This window comes from Lytechinus variegatus, chromosome 3 (assembly GCF_018143015.1).
Source record: "Lytechinus variegatus isolate NC3 chromosome 3, Lvar_3.0, whole genome shotgun sequence".
Taxonomy (NCBI): Eukaryota; Metazoa; Echinodermata; class Echinoidea; order Temnopleuroida; family Toxopneustidae; genus Lytechinus; species Lytechinus variegatus.
Window position 1 is genome coordinate 4,706,330 of NC_054742.1, and position 21,419 is coordinate 4,727,748.

Here is a 21,419-nt window from a genome sequence, read left to right on the forward strand (position 1 = left end):
CACCTCTGGCACCCGGTATTACTAAAAAGTAAACACTTGAAATCTTCTTCTTCATTCAATAAGGGTTTCTCCCGGAGATTTATCAAATAACGCGACCAGGGGATTAACCCTCGGAGGTAGAATCCATTACCGGATAATCGAAGGCAGTCTCTATAACGACCTGTTGGCGATATACATGTGTAATTTGTAATCACCTTTGGTAATATTTTGAGCATTTCCCCCACCTGTCTCTTATAGACGAGTTTGATTTGTAGTTCTTACAAAAAATAAAAAAAATATCCATGTATCTAAAATAATTCATGTTTGAAAAGAAACATTGAAAAGAAACAATCCATACCTAGATCTGTCTGTTCTCTGCTGAAAATATCGAATGAATGAATCGAATCAACGAACGTTCGAGAGCGGTAAAAACTCTTCAACTTTCTAGATTTTATGATGGATTCAAGTCAGACGACACCAAGAGATCGATCAGTAGGCAGTGCAAAATGGGGACTAGGGTAAGTACATCCATTAAAATTGTTATCATTTTTTGTATTATCATCATCATTATCATCATCTTCATAATCCTCATTTTCACCATCGATATCATTATTACAGTCTTGCTGTCATATATCGAAGTATCCCCCCCCCCCCCATTTTACTGCTCGTTTAACCTTCTGCCTTTGCCTTCCTAAATGATGTACTATTATTTACACATGATCTGACTTTCATCCGTCTTATTTTAGTCGTCTGTTTATTATGTTGTTGTTTTCATTAAACTTTGTCTCATTACATACATTTTGAAACTTTTATTTTATGTCGTATTATTGTTTGGCTATATCTAACTTTATGTCGTATCGTTTACGGTACTCTTTGTTAATTTTATACTGTATGATAATTGTCATGTCGTATTAACCATCGCAAGTTATGATATAATGAACATGTATTAGTTAATATAAATATCAATTTATACATATATATATATATATATATATATATATATATATATATATATATATATATATATATATATATATATATATATATATATACATACATATATATATATGCATATGAAGAGCTTGATTTTTTGAAAAGGATGGTAAAAATTGATTGCAAATTTGATATTTGTTCCAAATGGAGCTAAATCCAAAACAGTTTTGCACCAAAAGTAGCTTAATCCATGAAAAATAAAATTTCTAAAATTCTTTAAAAATTGATAATGAATGCTAGATATTTGAAATCATGATTTAATAAATCTAAGATGATAGTACTATCATATAATATATAACAGCAGTGGCTAAGGGAACGTGGTGAATCAAAAAACATTGATGTACAGAAAAATACCAAAAGTAGATTTAGCTCCTTTTGGAACAAAACTCTTCATATATACATTTGTCAAAACTTGTGCGATTCCGTCACCCGCCGCGACTGAAGTTTCTTTTACCTCAATAAATCCTTTTTAATTGAACTGAATGAAAAGGCAAACGTAAGCATGGTGAATTAATCGAATAATTATAGGCAGGACATTAACACAACAAACCCAAATAGTTAGATGTAGCATTGATACCAATCCAAAAACAATGTACTTTGGGCTACTCATATCATAAGATTAATTTATTATTTATACATGATTTATAAACCATAAAGTGTGAGGTGAACATTCATTTATCTATCTAGATATTGCTAATAAAAATAAATTATAAAAAAAAGATATTTTCTAAAAAGAGACGTCGTTAGAAATTGAGTGTGTGTGTGATGAGTTCACTCTGTTTATTGTGCAGGGTATGATATGATCAATACATTGTAATCCAATTATTCATTCCTATCTTCACAAGAGAACAATGTACTTTATATTTTGTTTGTAGAAAAGTACAAAGCCCCAAATAACATCGGCTTGATAGGAAGGCGACAAGGAAAGGGTTTACGTAAGTTTGCCGCTTTCATATTTTTAAGTTGCCCTGGAAAAACAGAGAACTATGGCATGAGATTTGAAAACAGAATACTTTGCTGACGCTTGGTTGGAGTAGCGACCATACTTCGACTGAGATGACATGATAATACTAGTACACACAATTGATAACATCATCAGTCATCGCTTAGTCCATTTGCCACTCCTCTAAAGTTACCATGACAACCAACAGACGTTTGAAAATTTGTGGGATTATATAATGATGGCATTTTCCATCTTGTGTTTTAAGGATATTTGTTTGGATTTCCCTATCTTCACATCTCACCATATAGAAAAACTAAAAGTCGAAATTACTACATATATGGGTCATTTTTAGAAGAAACATCAAATGTAAATAAGATTCCATACAATGTTTGACAAAGATTTGATATCTAAAATGCTAATATACGCAGTTATGTGGTAATAACATGCAAAAAAGACCACCACAGATTCAACCAAATTTCATGGTATAGCATTTAAAAAGGGATGATTACTTTGCATATTTATCAATATTCATCAAAGAATTCATTTTCAATAAAATTATGACTAATAATTTAAATAGAATATCAAAATTTATGCAAATTATATAAAAAATAACATGTACATGTATGCAAGAAACGCAAAATCAGTACAAAATTCAACAAAACCCCTTTTTATTTTGCTTATGCGTCCTTTTATTATGAAGATAGGGTACCAAAAAGTTTATCAATCTGCCCTCATTTAAAATAATAATGAATTAAAATGTAATGTAAAGGGGGACGGTCCCCCCCCCCCTAAATTTAGGTTGATGACCTTTTTTTTTTTTGCTTGTCAAAAATTTTACCTGTGTCCATCCAAAAATTTCAGGTGGACACCTCCTAAATTTTTTTGCTTCCGCCGCCAATGGATCCAATGAGTTATTCTTTGTCATATCATTGGATACACTCTTAAAATTGTTGGGCAACATACCATCCACTCAACAATTGGTTAAAACGTTATCACATTCTAGGTAGTTTTAAACCAATAATGTGTTCCATGGGTGAAAACTACACAGCATTGGTTGAAAACTACCCAGAGTTGGATCAAGGAGACAAGCGCGTAGCCAGGATTTCATTTTGGAGGGGGCGGTAAATGCACGCGAAGCGTGCCAACACTTACAGAGCGCGCAAAGCGCGCTCCCTAGGGGGTGGGTGCAGGGAGGGTGAGTTTCCCCCTGCCGCGCGAAGCGCGAAGCTTTTAGTGTTTCATAAATTAAAATGGAAAGGAGCCGTTTCTCTTGTCTCTAGTACCTCCAATTCGGTAGACTATATTGCGATTTTGAACCTTATTTTCAAAAGTGATTGTGAACGCACAAAAGAGGTATACAATGGAGGAAATTAAAATGATAATAACTCCGCGCGAAGCGCGGAAGCTAAAGTGTTTTATCAATTTTTCTTGCCATAAAAAGGGTCCCGAGAAAAGGGTATTCTTAAAGATATATTGAAACTTTCTTTGGAAAGATCAGATTTGATTACAAACAATTTAGCATCAGTGCATATTAACTCGCAAAACAGAGGAGAAGATTGGTAGAGGAAGATATTCCTCCCCGCGCAGAGCAATGAAACTCTGAAATTTCAAAGGGCGGACGTTTCATCAAATGTAGATATCTCTAATACCCAATCGTCTCTAATTCAATTGATTTTCTAAGATTATTGAACTTCATTACAAGGAAAATAGTGCACATAAAGTTGAAACTTCTGTGATTTATTGAAATTATCTATCTATATAATAAAGGATGATTATTTTTTTTTACTTATCCTGAAGCGCTTCATTTTGAATATAAAGAAACTTAAGTGTCATTCAAAATTTCAAACTGAGGGCGCATAACAGGACAGGAGATGAATGTATACAGGGAAATGACATGAAGTTTAATACAATTTGATAAAAAAAATATTGTACTTTTTTATTTAATACGACACGAATTCCATACCTTCCTCTATTTAAATTAGGAACCTGTTTGCCCCCAAATTATGGTTGTTTATAGTCACGAGCTGAAAAGCGGGAGAAGCTGACTTTATGGAGGTGACGGCAGAAACTGATATAAAGATTTTACCCGCTCGGAGCCGACCAGACCAGAAGTTGCGCGATCAATTGAAAAAAAGATAACTTCATATATTTACTTCGGCCTAACCTTACTCAAATTCATGCCCTAATGTATACAATTTTAACTTTAACTGGCAAGAAGCACATAGCTGAGGTGGAAAAACAGGGTTAGAGAAAAGGTGGGGGAAAATGGAGAACTTCAATATTGTCATTTAACCGCGCGCAGCGCGGAAGCAAAATTCATATATGAATTTAGAGCAAGAAGAGTGAAGGAGTTTCTCTTTTAAGAAAAAAATAAAGAATAAAAAGAAAAAAAACACAAAGCTACCTTTCTTCCCTTTCCTCCCTTCCCTTTTCCTTTTTTCCTCTCTTTTTTCCCCTTTTTTTCTTTTGGGGACGTTTTTTGGGGGGCGACCGCCCCCACCGCCCCCCTGGCTACGCGCCTGTAAGATATCTTGGTTGGATAAAGTTTTGTTGACCAAACTGTTGTGTGGACAGTATGTTGTCTAACATTTTAACAATGTATATTTTAAGTTCTTGTCTGGTTCTAGAAATCTGAACTTGTTTTATTTATTTAATTTCATTTCATTGGAATACGGGGAAATATAAATACGCTAATCATCTGCTTATTTCAATAAAGCAGCATATATGAGCATGAAACTATGATTCTCAATAGCATGTTCTGGGAAGAAAATGGAGTTATTGGTCAGACAAAGATATAAATGTGTTGCCCCTCTTTATGCATTCTGATATTTGGTTATCCTATACTGCTTTGGGCATCAATAGCTTCTCATTTATATAATTTAACATTTTCAGGCATCATGTTGTGATTTTCGATGGAGTATTTGTTGGAGAAATCAAAGTATTCGATCAAATATAGATATATTTATCTGATCTTACAGAGATACACAAAAAAGTTTAATCTCTTTTCGCATTGCTATATTGTTTATTACATTGAAGTATTGATTCGTGAACATTTATGCATAAAGATATTTTTTTAATGTAATGTGCGTGATGAAATTTGAAGGTGTTGATCTGCCATAGGTGTTCCATCCCATTTTATGCACTATATAGGCCTATATAACAGTGCGTATCAAAAAAGTTTACACTTAGAAAAATCCTGTCAAATTATACATTTGTAATATCCTGAAGATTTTTCCACATTGAACATTAGTACAGATCCATTTAAGCAAATGACGGTATAACTGTCAAAAATATTTCCGCTTGAGTGAGCACCACTAACTTTTGAAAAGTTAGTGAAAAATAATTTGCGCAGAACTAACTAGACCTTAATAATGAAGAACACGTGGAATTTAGCTAGTAAATTTATTTGAAGATATCTTTCACCTTTTTTTAACTGGTTTCCTTGCCAAAAACACTTCGAAAAGTGCATTGCGCCCCACCCCACTTCCCCACACATGGAGGCCATCGTGACGGTATTTGCTTTACAATGAGTTGTGATTTACATGAAATGGCTTAAACTTTATTTTCGTTTGGTTAATCATTTTCACCCTTGGGAAAAGTGTGAAGAAACAAGTCTTAAATGAAAATTGATATGTAAACCTACTTAAAATGATAAAAAATTTAGTGAAAAAATGTTGGAGATATAATGCTGATATAAAATGATATAAATGATATAAAAGCTGGCACAAAACGGGTAAAGGTTGTGCTTACTAAGTGTTAAAATTTCTTTGGGTGGCAAATTTGTTACGAAATGCTTAAATGTATCCGTTTTATTTCAATTGACTCAAAGTGCAAGGGAAATGCTTGAGAAATGTTTAGTTTGAGTAAGATTGATTTTGCCCATTCCCCTTTACACAGCGTGAAAACGAGCATTTCTGCGAGCTTTACGAAAATGGACAGTGCTCACTTAAGTGTAACATTCTCTCAAATTTTTTTCTTTCATTGAATAGATGAGACCCAAAAACCCAAAATTATATGTGAAAACAATTACAAACATATTGTATATTTTTTAATTCCCAGGGCTTTGTCAAAGTGTATAAACTTTTTTTTGATACGCACTGTATATTGTATCCCATTCTAATACCGCTTTATGCATGAATTAGCATATTGTTGCATGAAGATTACTTTCCTATATCATGTCCTGTAGGAAAATGAAGCTTTTGACCTTCCAAACACTTAGGGAAATTTTTGAGCTTTTGTAAACTCTGTCCTCAAAACTTCAAATTAAAGGCCTAAGGGACCTGACTATATTTTTTTTTCAAAAGAGAAGATGTGGAGTTTGATTTCGCGTGTTTTCCAATATCCATTATACAACGCGTATCGACTTTCAACATCCATTTCTGATGCCTTCATTGTTTCCATTTGCTTCTTTCTAATAATTCATCTTTACTCTTTCTGATTTATCGAAAACCAAAGAAAATGACGATAGATGAATCTAGACTGATAAAAGATAATCTTAGGGATAGGAAAGGTGTCTTTCTAATGATCCTGATTGATTAAGAAGTTATACGCAAATTATATATATATATATTTACAGAAATGTGTTATTAAGTCATTTCAATATCTTCCACAATGTTGTCACATATCTCCTCTGAAGACACCCCCGTCAACTCTAGATACGTCACTCCTTGGTACTTTAAATTCAAGGTTTCCTTCTCTTCACGTCCGATTTCTTATTGCCACGATCGAGTGTAAAGGGGTTTGATCTTAAAGAGAAAGGGTGTTTTTGACCCCAATATCTCCAGAAGTTTGTTTGAACATGGCATTGCCTCCTATCACCTATCTGGAGCAAGTATCTCGATTGGAGATGTTTCAGCCTACTCTACTCGTGATGCTCATTTTCAAGTTCCTAGCTGAGAAAATAGACCTAGAGTAATTGAATCACGTGTATTCCATTGATTATCCTCTCATTTTGTTTAAGAATGTTATGTTTCATATCTTGGAAGACACTACATAGAAACGATTAATCTTTGTCATATTCTGTCATACGGATACATGGTCGATTATTAAATACCTCTTTACACACACTTACATGATTGCAATATTTCAATAATTTATCGTTGAGGCAAACATGTCCAACTAAAGCAGTATCTTTATTTTTTCCTGACTGGCGTTGTGAAGGGGAAAAAGGGAAATTTTTTGGAAGAAAAATAAGGCCCATGGTCTAACAGTATATGATTGGAAATGCTATCACAATCATTTTTTATTCTCCGATCGGATACTGTTAGACCTAATTTGATGACGTCATTACCCGTCAACGTCATCATTGAGTTTACATGATCAGATGGCTTGAGAAATTGTAATTGGTTTGTAACCGTTTTCTCTCGTAGTCTGCACCTGTTTCTCTATCATGATTCTAATAATTTAGAGCGTTTGTCTAATAATCTCATTGCTTCTTCTTTTAGTTTCTCGCTAAATTGGCGGTAAAAGAACTCCCATCCTCACGCATTTTCATGCAATAATCTATCTGCGACATATTAGCTTCCTTTTTTAGGCGAATGCGCGTTAGGTGAAGGCCTATTTAGTGGTGACATAAATTATTTAAAGAAAATCATACTAGCTTACCAGGCAATTAAGAAACTGGAAATCGATTGTAGCGTAATTTCTCCAGCAATGATATTGAATTCTAATTCACAAGTGCATAGTGCTTTAATAAAAATCAGACCTACCCTCCCCCTTCGATAATGGAACACAATCAGTCTATATATCTATTTTGTACGCTGTATTTTTGTCTTCATCTGTTTCAACAAGAAATCTTCAACTTAGAAAACAAGACATTTCGATGTTATACCATCGTAATATTTATCCATGAATCGTGATATGTATATTGTTTTTATCGAACTTAAAGATCCTCTGAGAAATATTAAACATTTGTGTCTGATCGGAATTTCTTGATATCATTTTGTATTCGTATTTGTGCAGGAGGATGTTGAACATTCAAATACGTAAATCAAACAAAAGTTCTAGCTAGCAGTATGAATAATGAAAGCGTTATACGTTACCACTGCGAACATCCTTCTATTCTCAGTGACATCGTATCAATCTGACAGACGGCTTTATATTTCAAAGTCGATTCAGTGTTTATTCGGGACTAAAAGCAAAATTATAGGAGTTGATATTCTTGATTTAATGGCCGGACCCACTGGCCGACGGACGCAAAACGTATGTGCATAAAGGACACAACGGACAAGCAAAATTTCGGGTGGCGTCATCCGTTTTCATCCGCTCCAGAAATAGACAAAAGTGGCGAAAATTTACGAAAACAACGGAAAAAACGGACGTGGGTAGTATGTAGCGGGGATGTTAAATTGATGTTTATCGGAAGCCTGTAGCGGATGAAAGCGGATGGAAGTCTGGTTACCGTGGTTTTGATTTGACTTTATAGACGAGATGCATACGCTTAAATCCTTTCTATTTCCGTGCTACAAACGAGGTATAAATGTTCCATGTACGTTATCTTTCCGCTCTGTTTCCGTTTTCAGCTGCAGCTGCAGTGGATATGAGTTGCGAATGCCCAGAGGAAGCAAAGAGGACAAAGCGGACGTTTAACGGATGTTAACTGACATAGCACGTTTGTTGCTCGTATATGTCGCGGACTTACATCGTACTGGAAAAGTTCATCCCTTCTGAAAGTTTTGTGCAGTTCAAAACTTTTTGCGCGGATGAAAACCACAGTGGGCGGATGTTTGATGGATAGAGCGTACGGAACACGTATATGCAATGAGTACACTACGGATGCATAACGTTTTCCAATGGATGGCAAGATTTCTTTCCGTTTTACTTGCAATGGGACCGGGCCCTAATTCGAATAAAAAATAATGTGTTATGTAAAGTTATGTTTTTCTTACTTGTTGAAACTATCTTCTTAAAAAGCAATTTGTTATGAATTATTATCACAGTCATATAGCGTGTGATGGTGTATCGTTCAGTCTCCATCCCCTTTACCCCCTCCCCTCCTTCTCTCCTTCCCTCTCTCTCCTATTCCCTCTCTTTCTCTCTCCTTCCCTTTCCCCCCTCTCCTTTTCTATCTCTCTCTCCCCTCTGAATGAATATAAATATGGGTGTAAAGTCAAGCTTATTTCATATCAGACATTATGATAAATATTACCAGTCACTTCTCTGATGTAACCTATATTGAAGAAGTTGGATTTTTCTATTATCGAATAACTCTTAGAGTGAACAGCACCTAAAACCTTTTCTTTCTGTTGTCCTTCAATAATCTAGTTCATATTATTTGACTTTCGGGTACATTAGCCTAATTTCATTTACTGGGGCTCCGCATGCTGTTGTTTGGACGTCTTAGGGTGCGTTTATGCGCCATTTTTTTTACCCTATATAATCATGATTCCAATCATGATTCTGGAGAATCACTTGTTCCAATGAACAGATGAAGTGTGTTTATAGTCATCAGTGGCTAGAGACTGGAGCATGAAAATTTATATCTATATGTATGCAAGTAGAATTAGTCGACATATAATAGTTTAATACAATATTTGGAAATTTTTAATTTCTGATTATTCAGAGTTAAATGAAATTTTCGCAACTATCTCCTAAACATCATCCTGTGGAAGCAAATATATATATTTTTTCAATAATTTGAATAAAAACTTAACCGTGGCGTAATGAGCCAACATTTTTAAGGGGGCCAGTCGACAACGTATATTGGACAAAATTTTTGAAATGCCACGAGGGAGCAAAATCTTTGATTGATTTTTACATAATATTAGATATCACCACTTTCCTCTTCTTTTGTGGCTTTTTTACCCTTTGGTGTTAATTTTTTTTTGATGTGTGGATTTACAGAGCACACACACTGTTCAAGGACACTCATGGCTATAATTACCCCCCACGAAAAAAACAATAAAGAAATAAATGAAGTTGAGAGAAATGTTTATTTCAACTGAGGAATAGAGGTCTCGCGATCTTTTACTACGCTGTTATTCACGTAGGAATGCATATACTTTACAAAATATGTATCATGTACCTTAATTGTAGGCTAATGAAGATTGATCAATACATATTCTAGCACGTAAGGTGACCAAACCTTTTATCACAATACTACACGTATAACACCGCTTTTACGTCAGAAACATGTTCGCGGATAATGGAACGAACGGGGGTAAAGGGATTAGGACTACAAATAAATCAATTTAATGGTGAATTTCATCCTGACCAAAAAATAAAAAAATAGCAGAAAAAGCAATAAAGAATATTGGTGAAAATCTGTCAAAATTCAAAAACTTATTAGAATTTTGATTTTTTTGGGGTAACGTCATATCCGAGCAGTTTCCCATGTATTTAGAAGTCAGTGAAATATATCATTTTCTAAAAAATATATATATAAATGGGTTTTGTTGTTCCTTCATTTTATCAACAAACAAATTATTTCACATCCGTTCCTGAAAAACTGTAGTAATCATGGAACATTGAAGAATTGTAATTTATACATTTTATATTACATAACATTATTATGGAACAGCTGCTTAACCATAACCGCATACATTCGTAATTCCGAAGCTTCGTAATTCCGAAGGTTCGGTTATTCCGAAGGTTCGTATTTCCGAAGGTTCGTAATTCCGAAGGTTCGTAATTCCGAAGGTTCGTCAATCCGAAAACGAAATAGGGTTCGTAATTCCGAAGGTTCGTTAATCCGAAAACAAAATGAGGTTCGTAATTCCGAAGGTTCGTCAATCCGAAAACGAAATAAGGTTCGTTAATCCGAAAACGAAATAAGGTTCATTAATCCGAAAACGATATAAGGTTCGTAATTCCGAAGGTTCGTTAATCCGAAAACGAAATAAGGTTCGTAATTCCGAAGGTTCGTTAATCCGAAAACGAAATAAGGTTCGTTAATCCGAAAATTAAATAAGGTTCGTATTTCCGAAAATGAAAATTATTCAGTTTGGTAACAAAAACGGTGTTGTCATTACAAGATTACACGATATTCTGCAATGATAGTAATAACGATCGATGATACATGCGTGTGTTGTGGCCAAAAGCATGTATTTCATTAAGAATAGGCGCCCTGCATGATCAAGCATAGGGTAATTTGGATTTTATCTGAGCAATTGCTGCCTAAGCAAATGGTTTAAAGATGCAGGGATCAAGTGTGTTGGTCGCGTGCGAGTAACCATAGATAATAGAATTTGTATTGGAGGGGATGTCATTTTTTATAACAGCTTCTGCTGGTAATAAAAATAAAAATAATACTAATAATGATCCTTGTGAGATGTTGAAAGCGCGAATCGCAAGCTCAAACTAGTAGACATTTTATGTAACAAGACGTGAACTTAAACATTCTGAGCATTTTTTGTAATCGTGAGAAAAATGTGTATCTCTCTAAAAAATTAACTCGAGGGCGAGCTGTAATTTGTTTATATACTAACATGGGGCCCGTTGCATAAAACTTTTTACCTGAGAAAACTCAGGTTGTTTTTACCGGAGTTTTTGCTCTGTGCTAAAGGCATAATGGAGGAAATCAGACTAACCTTAGTTTTCAGTTTTTACCAGAGTTTTCTCAGGTAAAATGTTTTATGCAACAGGCTTCTAAGTAATCTTTTAAGGACTGCATTTAGTGACTCATGAATAGAGTATATACATGTATCTCACGAACTAAATAATGAGAGCGCGAACCGCAAGCTTAAAATTTGTGATATTCCACCTGAAAACTGGACATTTTTATACTTTTTTGTAACCAGGAATAGATTGAGTTCCTCAATAAACAATATTTGATACGAGCGAGAAACGTGAGCCAAAATTTTCCGATTTTCTAACCTGAAAACTGGACATTCTAAAGCATTCTTGTAAAAAAATAATAATAGCTGGGAGAACAGTTTTCAGAACTGAATTGGCTTCCCAGGGTAAATAATATCTATATCATAATTATCATTATTATCATTCTAGGCCTACATGAAATTTCCAATAGTTTGAGCACGTGATTCGCTCGCAACATCTCACAAGGATTCCCTTTTAACAGTAATTGACCAAAAAGGCGAATTATACATCTTCAGATTTGATTTCTTTCCCCCAAACCACTTGCTCGCTACGCTCGCAAAAATGACACATAGATATATAATTTATCAATCAGTTATCACTTAAAATATTTTGCTCAATGCAATTACTACAAAACACACAACCTCTTTACACAGATGATAATCTCATGGTGAAAATATACGTTTGCCCCAAATTGCCCCTATTGGCCCCTTTTTTGGGCTTTGCTCTCCCCCCCCCCCCCGGAAAATATGTTCCGCCGCCACTGGTTGAAACACGCATCGTCTTCATGGCTAACTGCAAAAAATTTCTTAAAATGTCCCCTTTAGATCAGGTCAGAGCTTATATATTCAAAATGTCTGTTTGCGCTTCTTGCTCGCAGTTATTATCTAAATTTAGTTACATAGGCATCTCGTTTTGAAGATCACAAACATATTGCCCATCATATTAAACAAAAATATATAGCTCGCGCTCGCATTATTTAAAAAGGGTTTATCATGTTATTACATATTTACTTTATTTTATAAGTATAAAGCTAATTATTGACTGTGAGAACTACCCTTTCAAAGAAACAAACAAAAATCAACTTTAAGCTGCCGATCGAGGAAAATATGGCTGGAAAAAAATTGCCCCCCCCCCCTATTTGACGATAGTTGGATCCGCCGGGAGGGAGGCAGGGGGCACTTCCCCCCCCCCCAAATGAAATAAAAAAAACAGGGAAATTAATATTTTCCAAAATGGGAAAGTTCATTTTTCAAAAATAAATATGCCGTTTTTCGTGTTTTTCGAAATAAAATACTCTTTTTAAAGTATACAAGTTAAGTTTTCATGCTGGAATATTGCAAATTTTCACTAAATGTTTCCTTTAACAGGTTCCTTTTCTGGTCAGTATGTTTAAGCTCGCGTTTTGTGCTCGTGTTAATTTTTTAGTAAGATGCACATTTGTTTAATGACAGCAGAAATCTGCTCGGATTTTTAAAAACTTATTTTCATTTTTTTATTGAAAACCCTAAAGTTTTAGCTTGTGATTCACGCTCGCAACACCTCACAATAATGCCATTTTAAGAATAACTGACCCCAAAAAAGTTTTACAACTTCACCTTTGAATTTGTTTTACCAAGCCGCTCGCTCATTATACTCTCTCCCGAAAAATAAAGCCTAAATATACGTTTTGCCTTAATAAGAAATCACTTCAAAAAAAGGTTTTTCTCTACTTAATCACTATCAAACACACAATGACTTCAAGCAGATGATAATCTTAAGGTGAAAATGTCAATTTTGACGTAGGAGTTTCATTTTTTTGGCTTTACCCCCAAACGAAAATTCGTTCGGCCGCCCTTGCCTTCCCATCCTCATAACAATTGAACGGCAACAGTGTCCCCCGCCCCCTCCTCCTTGCCTCTGCCTCTGCTTTCCCGGTTTTCATTTTTCGGATTAACGAACCTTCGGAACAACGAACCTTATTTCGTTTTCGGATTAACGAACCTTCGGAACAACGAACCTTATTTCGTTTTCGGATTAACGAACCTTCGGAACAACGAACCTTATTTCGTTTTCGGATTAACGAACCTTCGGAACAACGAACCTTATTTCGTTTTCGGATTAACGAACCTTCGGAACAACGAACCTTATTTCGTTTTCGGATTAACGAACCTTCGGAACAACGAACCTTATTTCGTTTTCGGATTAACGAACCTTCGGAACAACGAACCTTATTACGTTTTCGGATTATCGAACCTTCGGAATAACGAACCGTCGGAATTACGCCACAAATGTTCGGATTAACGAACCATTTTTCGTTTTCGGATTAACGAACATCGAGGTATAGGCAATTTACGTGTTTCGGAATTACGAACCTTCGGAATTACGAAGTGTAACCTTGAGGAAAATCCAGCAAAGATTTAAAAAGTATCACAATTTTATTTTTTTGATTTGTGACGTCATTTGCGAGCAGCGTCCCTTTCATCGTGAATTTAAAATTCAATGAAATATCATTTTCTCATAAAAATGAAAATGGATTTTATACCTTTAGTATATATATATCAACAGACATTTCATAACGCTCATGAAAGAAGAAAATTTTAGTCACCATGAACATGATGAATCATAGTTTTTCTTGATTTTTTACAGCTAACTTTTAATTAGGGTGAACTAAGATATTCCTTATGAGTGTGTTTCTTCAGCAAATCTAGAGTTGTTGTTTATGTTCAGTTTAGAGGGTTGTTTTCTATTTGTTTGGTGGGGGATCAATGGCACGGAAGATTTTGTTGACATTTAGGCATTTCGAAGTATACCCCCCCCCCCCCGGCCTCTCTTCCTCCTCCCTCGTCATTTCTGTTTTCTTGCATGGTTTGTGGCCGGATGAGCTGTCACATGATATTATTTCGTGGATCTGTAAAATTGACCACAAGTGATGTTCGCGAAACAGACTCAATAGGTATATGTAATGGGGTTAGGAGTGAAAAAAAGAGGTTTGATCATCATATTATATCCCTTTCTAAATGCATCCTTAAAAATGTGTGCAATATGAGAAGTAAGAATGGGTTTAGGATAATACGAAGAGGAGTAGAAGATATCCATTCACATAACCACAATATTGCTGAAGATTGTTCTTCTCACTCTGTTTGTAGCTGAACACCCTACACCATGAACCACTTTAATTGCGACCATATCGAAATAGAGCATACCATCTGACTGTAATATACACTTCGTTTAAATCAAAAACTTTATTCGTTTTACAAAACACTTCATGTGAGGATGAGTGGAGTCGAATTGCAATTTATTAGAAGTAGTTTACCAGATAAAAACTTCCGTTTTAAGCACAACACTGTACTTTGAAAGACTGCAATATTTTCGTTTGGATGCTACAAAGACAGAAAATTTAATGTATATCGTTAATAATGATAATAATAATAATATAGGGTATTTATATTGCGCACATATCTACCTTGTTAGGTGCTCAAGGCGCTCCTATATTACCCGGATAAGCTAGGCGTTCATAGCGCACACAGCTTTTTAAGGAATTACTTCCTACCGGTACCCATATACCTCACCTGGGTTGAGTGCAGCACATTGTGGATCAGTGTCTTGCTGAAGGAAATTACGCCATGGCTGGGATTCGAACCCACGACCCTCTGTTTCAAAGTCCGAAGACTAATCCACTGGGCCACAACGCTCCACATGATAATACAGAATATAAAGAAACGATTGAAATTTGGTCAAAGAAAGAATAATGCAGTGATTTTGTAGTGATTATAATGATTCTGTTACTTTAAATCAGAAACCTGATTTTTTGTGATTATGCAGTAAATGACATCTATCGATACACATTTATAATATACATGACAACTTTAGTTTATAAATTTCAATTTTCAAATTGTCAAAAGATCATTGAAATTGTTGTTGTCTCGATGCTTTGAAATGTCGGGTCTTACTGCTCTGAAATGCTTACTACTCTCACCTCCCTTCTATTTTTTTAAACTTGAACCATACAGTAATCGAGACGAGAGCCGTACTATATTCATCCATCAATCCATATCTTTGTATTCTCATCTAGGCCACAATCAAGATTGAAAATTCGTCTGATACAGGTTGAAATGTAACTCTTCCGACAAAGAAAAAATATATTTCATCTTTTATTCTTGAAAATCTTAAAAGTCGGGCAAGTACTTATTAACAAGTCATGATTGATCTGTTAGTCTGTATACATGATTGCTGAAACAGTAAGCAGCATGAGCTTGGGTGGAGATGGGGGTTCTATCCTCCAAATTAATTTTTATAAAGGTCTACAATAAAAAGTAGGTAAAGAAAATAAAAGGCTTAAAAATCGGGGTTTTAAGGTAAAGAATATGATAAAAAGTGTTAAAAAAGAAAAAAAAAGCGCCCACGTGGTCACTCTTATCACTCGCTGACACCAAACTAACCTAACACGATTCTTCTTGGAGAATGGTGTACAGTATCTTTATCATGTTTATTATCTCTGTCCCGGCACGATCATTCTTCTTTTACTCTTCTAAAGGCATGTTGACCCCAAGAACAGACTCTTTTGAATAATTAGAGAAATTACCAGCATGACACGTGAAGAATTTAATGTAAAATAGAGACATTTTAAGTTCCGCTATACCATGTATACTATTTGCTCAAAACTGCATAATAAGACTTATATCTGTTCAGTTTTATGAGAGCTATGGGCCTATATACGAATGAGGGGTCCAATATGGTTTTGGAAAACCTTTTTTTTTTTTGCTTGTCATTTTTTTGGGCGGACGAATTTGCCCTCCCTTTGGAAAATCCGAGGTATGCCACTGACTACACTGCAAAAACTCCGGTGTTGATTTAACACCAGCCCGGGATCTATGTCCATGCACACCAGAGAAGTATTGAAACAACACCATTTTGGAATCAAACCGATGCTGTTTTAAAACTAATTGGTGTTGTATAAAGACATACTAATACCAAAACTAGTGTTGTTTAACACTTCTCTGGTGTGGACATATATAGATTCCAGGCTGGTGTTTAAACCAACACCGGAGTTTTTGCAGTGTACATTTCCTTCCCAAAATGTTATTTGCTTCAAGAATAAAGATAAACACGTAGGATCCTTGGTAATCAATTAAAAACACGATCACCGATTATGAATTTGCCAAATAAGGACGTAAGATGCCGAGAAATAATTATGTTGGTTTATTTCTCAACCATGCAATCAGGAACATTACGTCAGCAAGGTTTGACTCGGAAACAGTAACACCAAAATGTGACAAACTTGGCATGTAATCCAATTGTGCCTTGAGCTTTTTATTTGATTTCTCAGTAGACTGTTATCAGGTCATCTACCCTTCTCCACTTGAGCAGTCGTCCCCGTCTGTACATCCAACGCACCTGCATCATAATCTCCGGTTTTTCGCTTTAATACCACGCGATGATGAGAAGTAATTTATCTATCGTCCTATATCCTTTACAGGCCCCCACCCCCACACCAATTGCCCCTTCCTCCTTTCCTCATAACCTTCCCCGTCGCCTTTTTAAAAGTTTACATAAACTATTGCCATTGATAAATAATTACTCACTGCAAATTATACCCAAATTATGTGCCAATCGACCAAAATCTTATAGGCGATAGACTATGAACTATATTGCATATAGCTACTTTTAATCACTTTGATTATTAATTTTATTTCACAATAATAGTTCGGTCCTTTTTCAAATATTTATTTGTTTTTATTTCGGCTCTTTAACAGAAATAAGATTTGATATCACAGCTATAGGCCTATTACCAAAACTCTGCATACAAATTATATGCGTCATTAGAACTCACAAATATCAGTGATGTAACACGTTGTATATTTGTGTTGTATTGTAATACATAATAAAATTGCGCCAAAATAAGGGAAAATAAGTTATTTCGAAATTAAAAGATAAGATGTCTGATTCCTTAATTTTGTAGTTTTCATTCTCTTTTTTTATTTTTTGTTATTCGTATTTTTTTCTTTAATCATTTTTTTGTTTTGCATACGCTTGACTTACAGTGTTAACTTCTATTTATTGTATACTGAGTTCACTAGCAAGCTAGCTAGAGACAATTAAAACGTTCGTAGAGGGCGCCATAATTTGTGTTGCTAATGTACACAAACCAGTTCAATTTCGACGTGAAAGACGGCCAATGAAACTAAAGAATTATACTAGTAAGTGGTCAAAAAAGAAAGGAATGATTTATTTGGTATGTTGCATTGATGATTTGCATTTTTCTTTTTATGAAAATGAAATATTGGTGAATCATTTTGTTTGGACATTGTGAGTGCAGTGTTAAAAATATGCTTGACCGGGCTGCCACTGGCCTGGAAGTGGCACTGCTCTCTCCCTAGTACCGGTACATGTACGGTACGGTACGGTACGTCCGGCGGGAGCTCCCCCGCAGAAAGGCGTCGGAGCTAGCGACGAATAAAGTTACCCCTTCTCTCTTCTCTTCTGGAAACAATACAGTCCACCGTCTGGTGTATTGTCGTACTGGTGTTGTGTACCCAGTGAGGATTCGCAGGTTAGGCTAGCGCGCTGAAAAATTCGCTGTTGTGGACACTCATTCAATGAACAAGGTTATGATATAACCTTGTTCTCAGTTATATTTCCATGTGTGGCAAAATAAGGGTGGCAATGTTTGGCTTATTTTTTCTTTTTCTTTGGGTCAAATGCTTGATTTCTTTACACTGACAGTTTCCATTACACCTATTATTCATACAACTTGGCTCTTATTTAAATTTGATTCTTTAAATCATTTTTTTCTTAATTAAAATTAGAGATCAAAAACTGAAAATTTTCTTGCCATATTATTAATTATTACTTTCCACCAATAGAGGGCATACACAAAAATATGCCCAAAATTCAAGTTTTTGAGCACTCTGGTGAATACAAAAATTATTCCAAAGTTACTAATGAAAAATAAATTGCAAGTGTATGGAAATTAGTAATTTTGGTCACAAAAGTGATATTTTAATGATTTTTTAAAGTGTGTGCTCTATACAGCATTGGCATACCATAGTCCTACCTGTAGATTCTCCACAGGCCAGATGGTAGCAGTGAACAAGTGGTTGTGGAGGATTTTTTTTTTTAACAGATGATTTTCCAGCCCTCTTAGTTTTACACAGAAGGAAGACTCCCATTACTAGGCATGATAGGGCTCATAATAAATGGTGGTGGTTTGTGCTAGGCTTATCGTATCTTACCGGTATATAAGGTAGTCTCTTACTTAGATCAAAACTAAGCTTCGGTCTCTGACTGAGTCTTGGTCGTTCCGCTGAATTCCGTCTAATACAAAAATATTATACATTTCACTTGTACATGTAGATCTAGGCCTATGTCAAATTTATCAAATGTTTATTCACATACATCAGAGATGCCAAGTTCAAAGACCAGCTATGCGTGAGATTTTCTGTGAATCTGAGTGAGATCACAGACATTGTGTACAATGTATATGGATTATGGGGATAGGCTGTGATAGTTGCATGAGACAGGGATTTGAGGGGATGAACAAGAGTCCAAAATGCTCGAGTGTCACGCATAATGCATGAGACTTGGTAGCTCTGATACATGTGTGCTTGTATGCCCTGTAGTAATACTGTCATTGTATTTCTAGGCTTTTTATTACCATCCTACACGTACACTGTTGTTTACTAAAACATCATTAAATTGAAGAAAAAATTTTCATGAATATTTCCAATTATCAAATATTTATTTGATTATTAACACCAAAGTAAATGGAAAGTTCTAATCTTCAACTTGTGTATTGTATGTAATTTAAAACAAGATACCCGGTATAACATCTTTAAGAATAGATAATTGTGTTTAAGAAGTCTTTTTAATGTGGAAAGTGAATAAAGAACATTGCATACCACTCTTAATGCACTTTACATTTGCAATATATTTCTATATCATTGTTATTGTACTGTTCCTGTTTCTTACACATTTTTCTAGGATTGTGAAGAAAGTCAAGATGGGAAAGAGAGTAGATAAGACACAAAAAGATAAAGGACCTCCATCATCAGTTCAAGATAATGAAGATGATGCCAATAAAACACCAGGTAATCTATTCATTGGTTATTAGTTTAAAAAGCCCCACTTATTTAGACATTTCTTACATTAATGAAACTTCTTTCTTCAGAAACCTTACCTACTTTTTCAAAACCATTTCTCTTTGATTGCCCCTGTGTTATAATATTTTAATCATTCAAGCATCTCGGCATGAGTTCGCAAAAGTGATTTTGAACATCTGGTTTGAGTCCATTTAAGGCATATATTTCAAAATTGCTTAGTTTTAAAGCATTCTCATATAATTCATAGAAAATCAAAACAAAACTTTTGATATTTGGTGGGACATGGACCCCCAAACATCTTATTCCTTTGGGGGGAAAAAGTGGTGTCATCTAATTAAATATGCAAATTAGGTCTTGTCCCAGGATGGAATGTCCCATATGTAATATTTTGAGGACATTTTTACAAGTTATTTCTCAGAATGCAATACTTGTATTGAATATCTAGAAAGTTCTAATTTATTGATTATGAAAATGTTATACCACAAAAATTTTCAAAAATCTATGTTACTCACATAATAATAATTAAAAAAATGTTATGCATGGGACAAGATATTACGTATGGGACATTTGTACACAATGTCATTTCGGGAAATGAATATTGAAAGTGTATACGAAGACTGATTCATTATGAATATTGATTAATGAAAATAATTTAAGCAATAAAATAATGAAAATGTAAAAATATGAAAAAATTTAAAACAATAGAAATGCATACGAAATTCATGAAACCATGAAAAAAAATATTGAAATGACTGATTTCCTTTCAGCCAAGGTACATGTGTGTCAATAGAACATAAAAAAACTTTTGTTTAATTAATATTTCAAAATTTGAAATTTCTTTTAATATTTTAAATTATGGGGAAAATTGTGTACATTCTCTATGAGGACAAAATGTCCCATACATGTACATGTAGCCCGGGGGGCCACTTACATTGACGAGTGGATACCATGCGCGACCAAAAAAACACGTAAAAAGGATGTCTTTTTCACGATAGGGCACGTTACGTACGTAACGTGATAAGGGTGTCAAAAACACAAAAATAATGAAAAAAGGGTATCTATTTCGCCAGGAAAATTACGTGTTTAGGGTCGAATTTGCGGGGATGATAAAACAAAATTAAAATGTTTTATAAAGGATGTCCTTTTTGCCTCAACACTTCGTGTTTAGAGTCCGATTTGCGCGAGGTGTAGACGGTTGGGTCGTACTAAACTAAATAGGATAAAGCCGACGACCAAAGGACCCGTATAAACAATAAAACATTCCTGTACTTGTTTAGGGGTTCATTTCAGGGAATATTTGCCAAGAGTTTTGTTTCCAATACTTGTTAAGGGATGGGTTTCACACACCAATACTTGTTAAGGGGTGCATTTTAAGAATATGAAAATTACGTGTTTAGGGTGCTTTTCGAGACCCCATGGTCGCGCATGGTATCCACTCGTGAATGGAAGTGGCCCCCCCGGGACATGTAGGTAACTGTCCCATATATGTAACATGTCATTAATTGGTTTAATTTAGAGACTGTAATTAGAGGATTTTGCCTTATGATAGGAAACTTGCATTAGATGTTATGACTTTATCACACTGAGTAACAAGTTTTCATAAAATACACTTTCAGAGAATTCTCAACTAAGAAGTCAACTTGAAAAAAAAAATATTTAAAATTGTCTTTTTTCTGTGTCCCATTTGTAAAATTTGTTTTCTCTATAAAAGTTTAAGGTCATATCATATGTCACAATTTTTTATATGATTATTCTTCTAGATGTCTGCTATCATGATCCACATTTACAAGCTTTGCTTTTCAGTGGACTCCTCCATTCTTCTCATGATATATAATTATATTGATTTAATTATATTCAATTATATTGATTTAAATTTGACATGCATGTTAATT

The 21,419-nt window shown here is 34.8% G+C and overlaps 1 protein-coding gene across 13 annotated transcripts in view; it reads left to right on the forward strand.

Annotated features, from left to right (window-relative positions):
- Window positions 1-297: 297 nt before the first annotated feature.
- The window catches only part of LOC121410040 (leucine-rich repeat-containing protein 71-like), a 64,074-nt gene continuing 42,952 nt past the window's right edge, over window positions 298-21,419 (forward strand). For 4 of the 13 annotated variants that reach the window (XM_041601866.1, XM_041601869.1, XM_041601870.1 and 1 more), the window contains exons 1-2: window positions 300-497; window positions 19,409-19,515. In XM_041601866.1, coding sequence (XP_041457800.1) covers window positions 433-497; window positions 19,409-19,515 — 172 coding nt within the window. In that variant the 5' untranslated portion in view covers window positions 300-432. Of the gene's footprint in view, window positions 498-17,540; window positions 17,661-19,408; window positions 19,516-21,419 lie in introns of those variants that run through there. The other 9 variants (XM_041601862.1, XM_041601863.1, XM_041601864.1 and 6 more) reach the window with 7 other exon arrangements.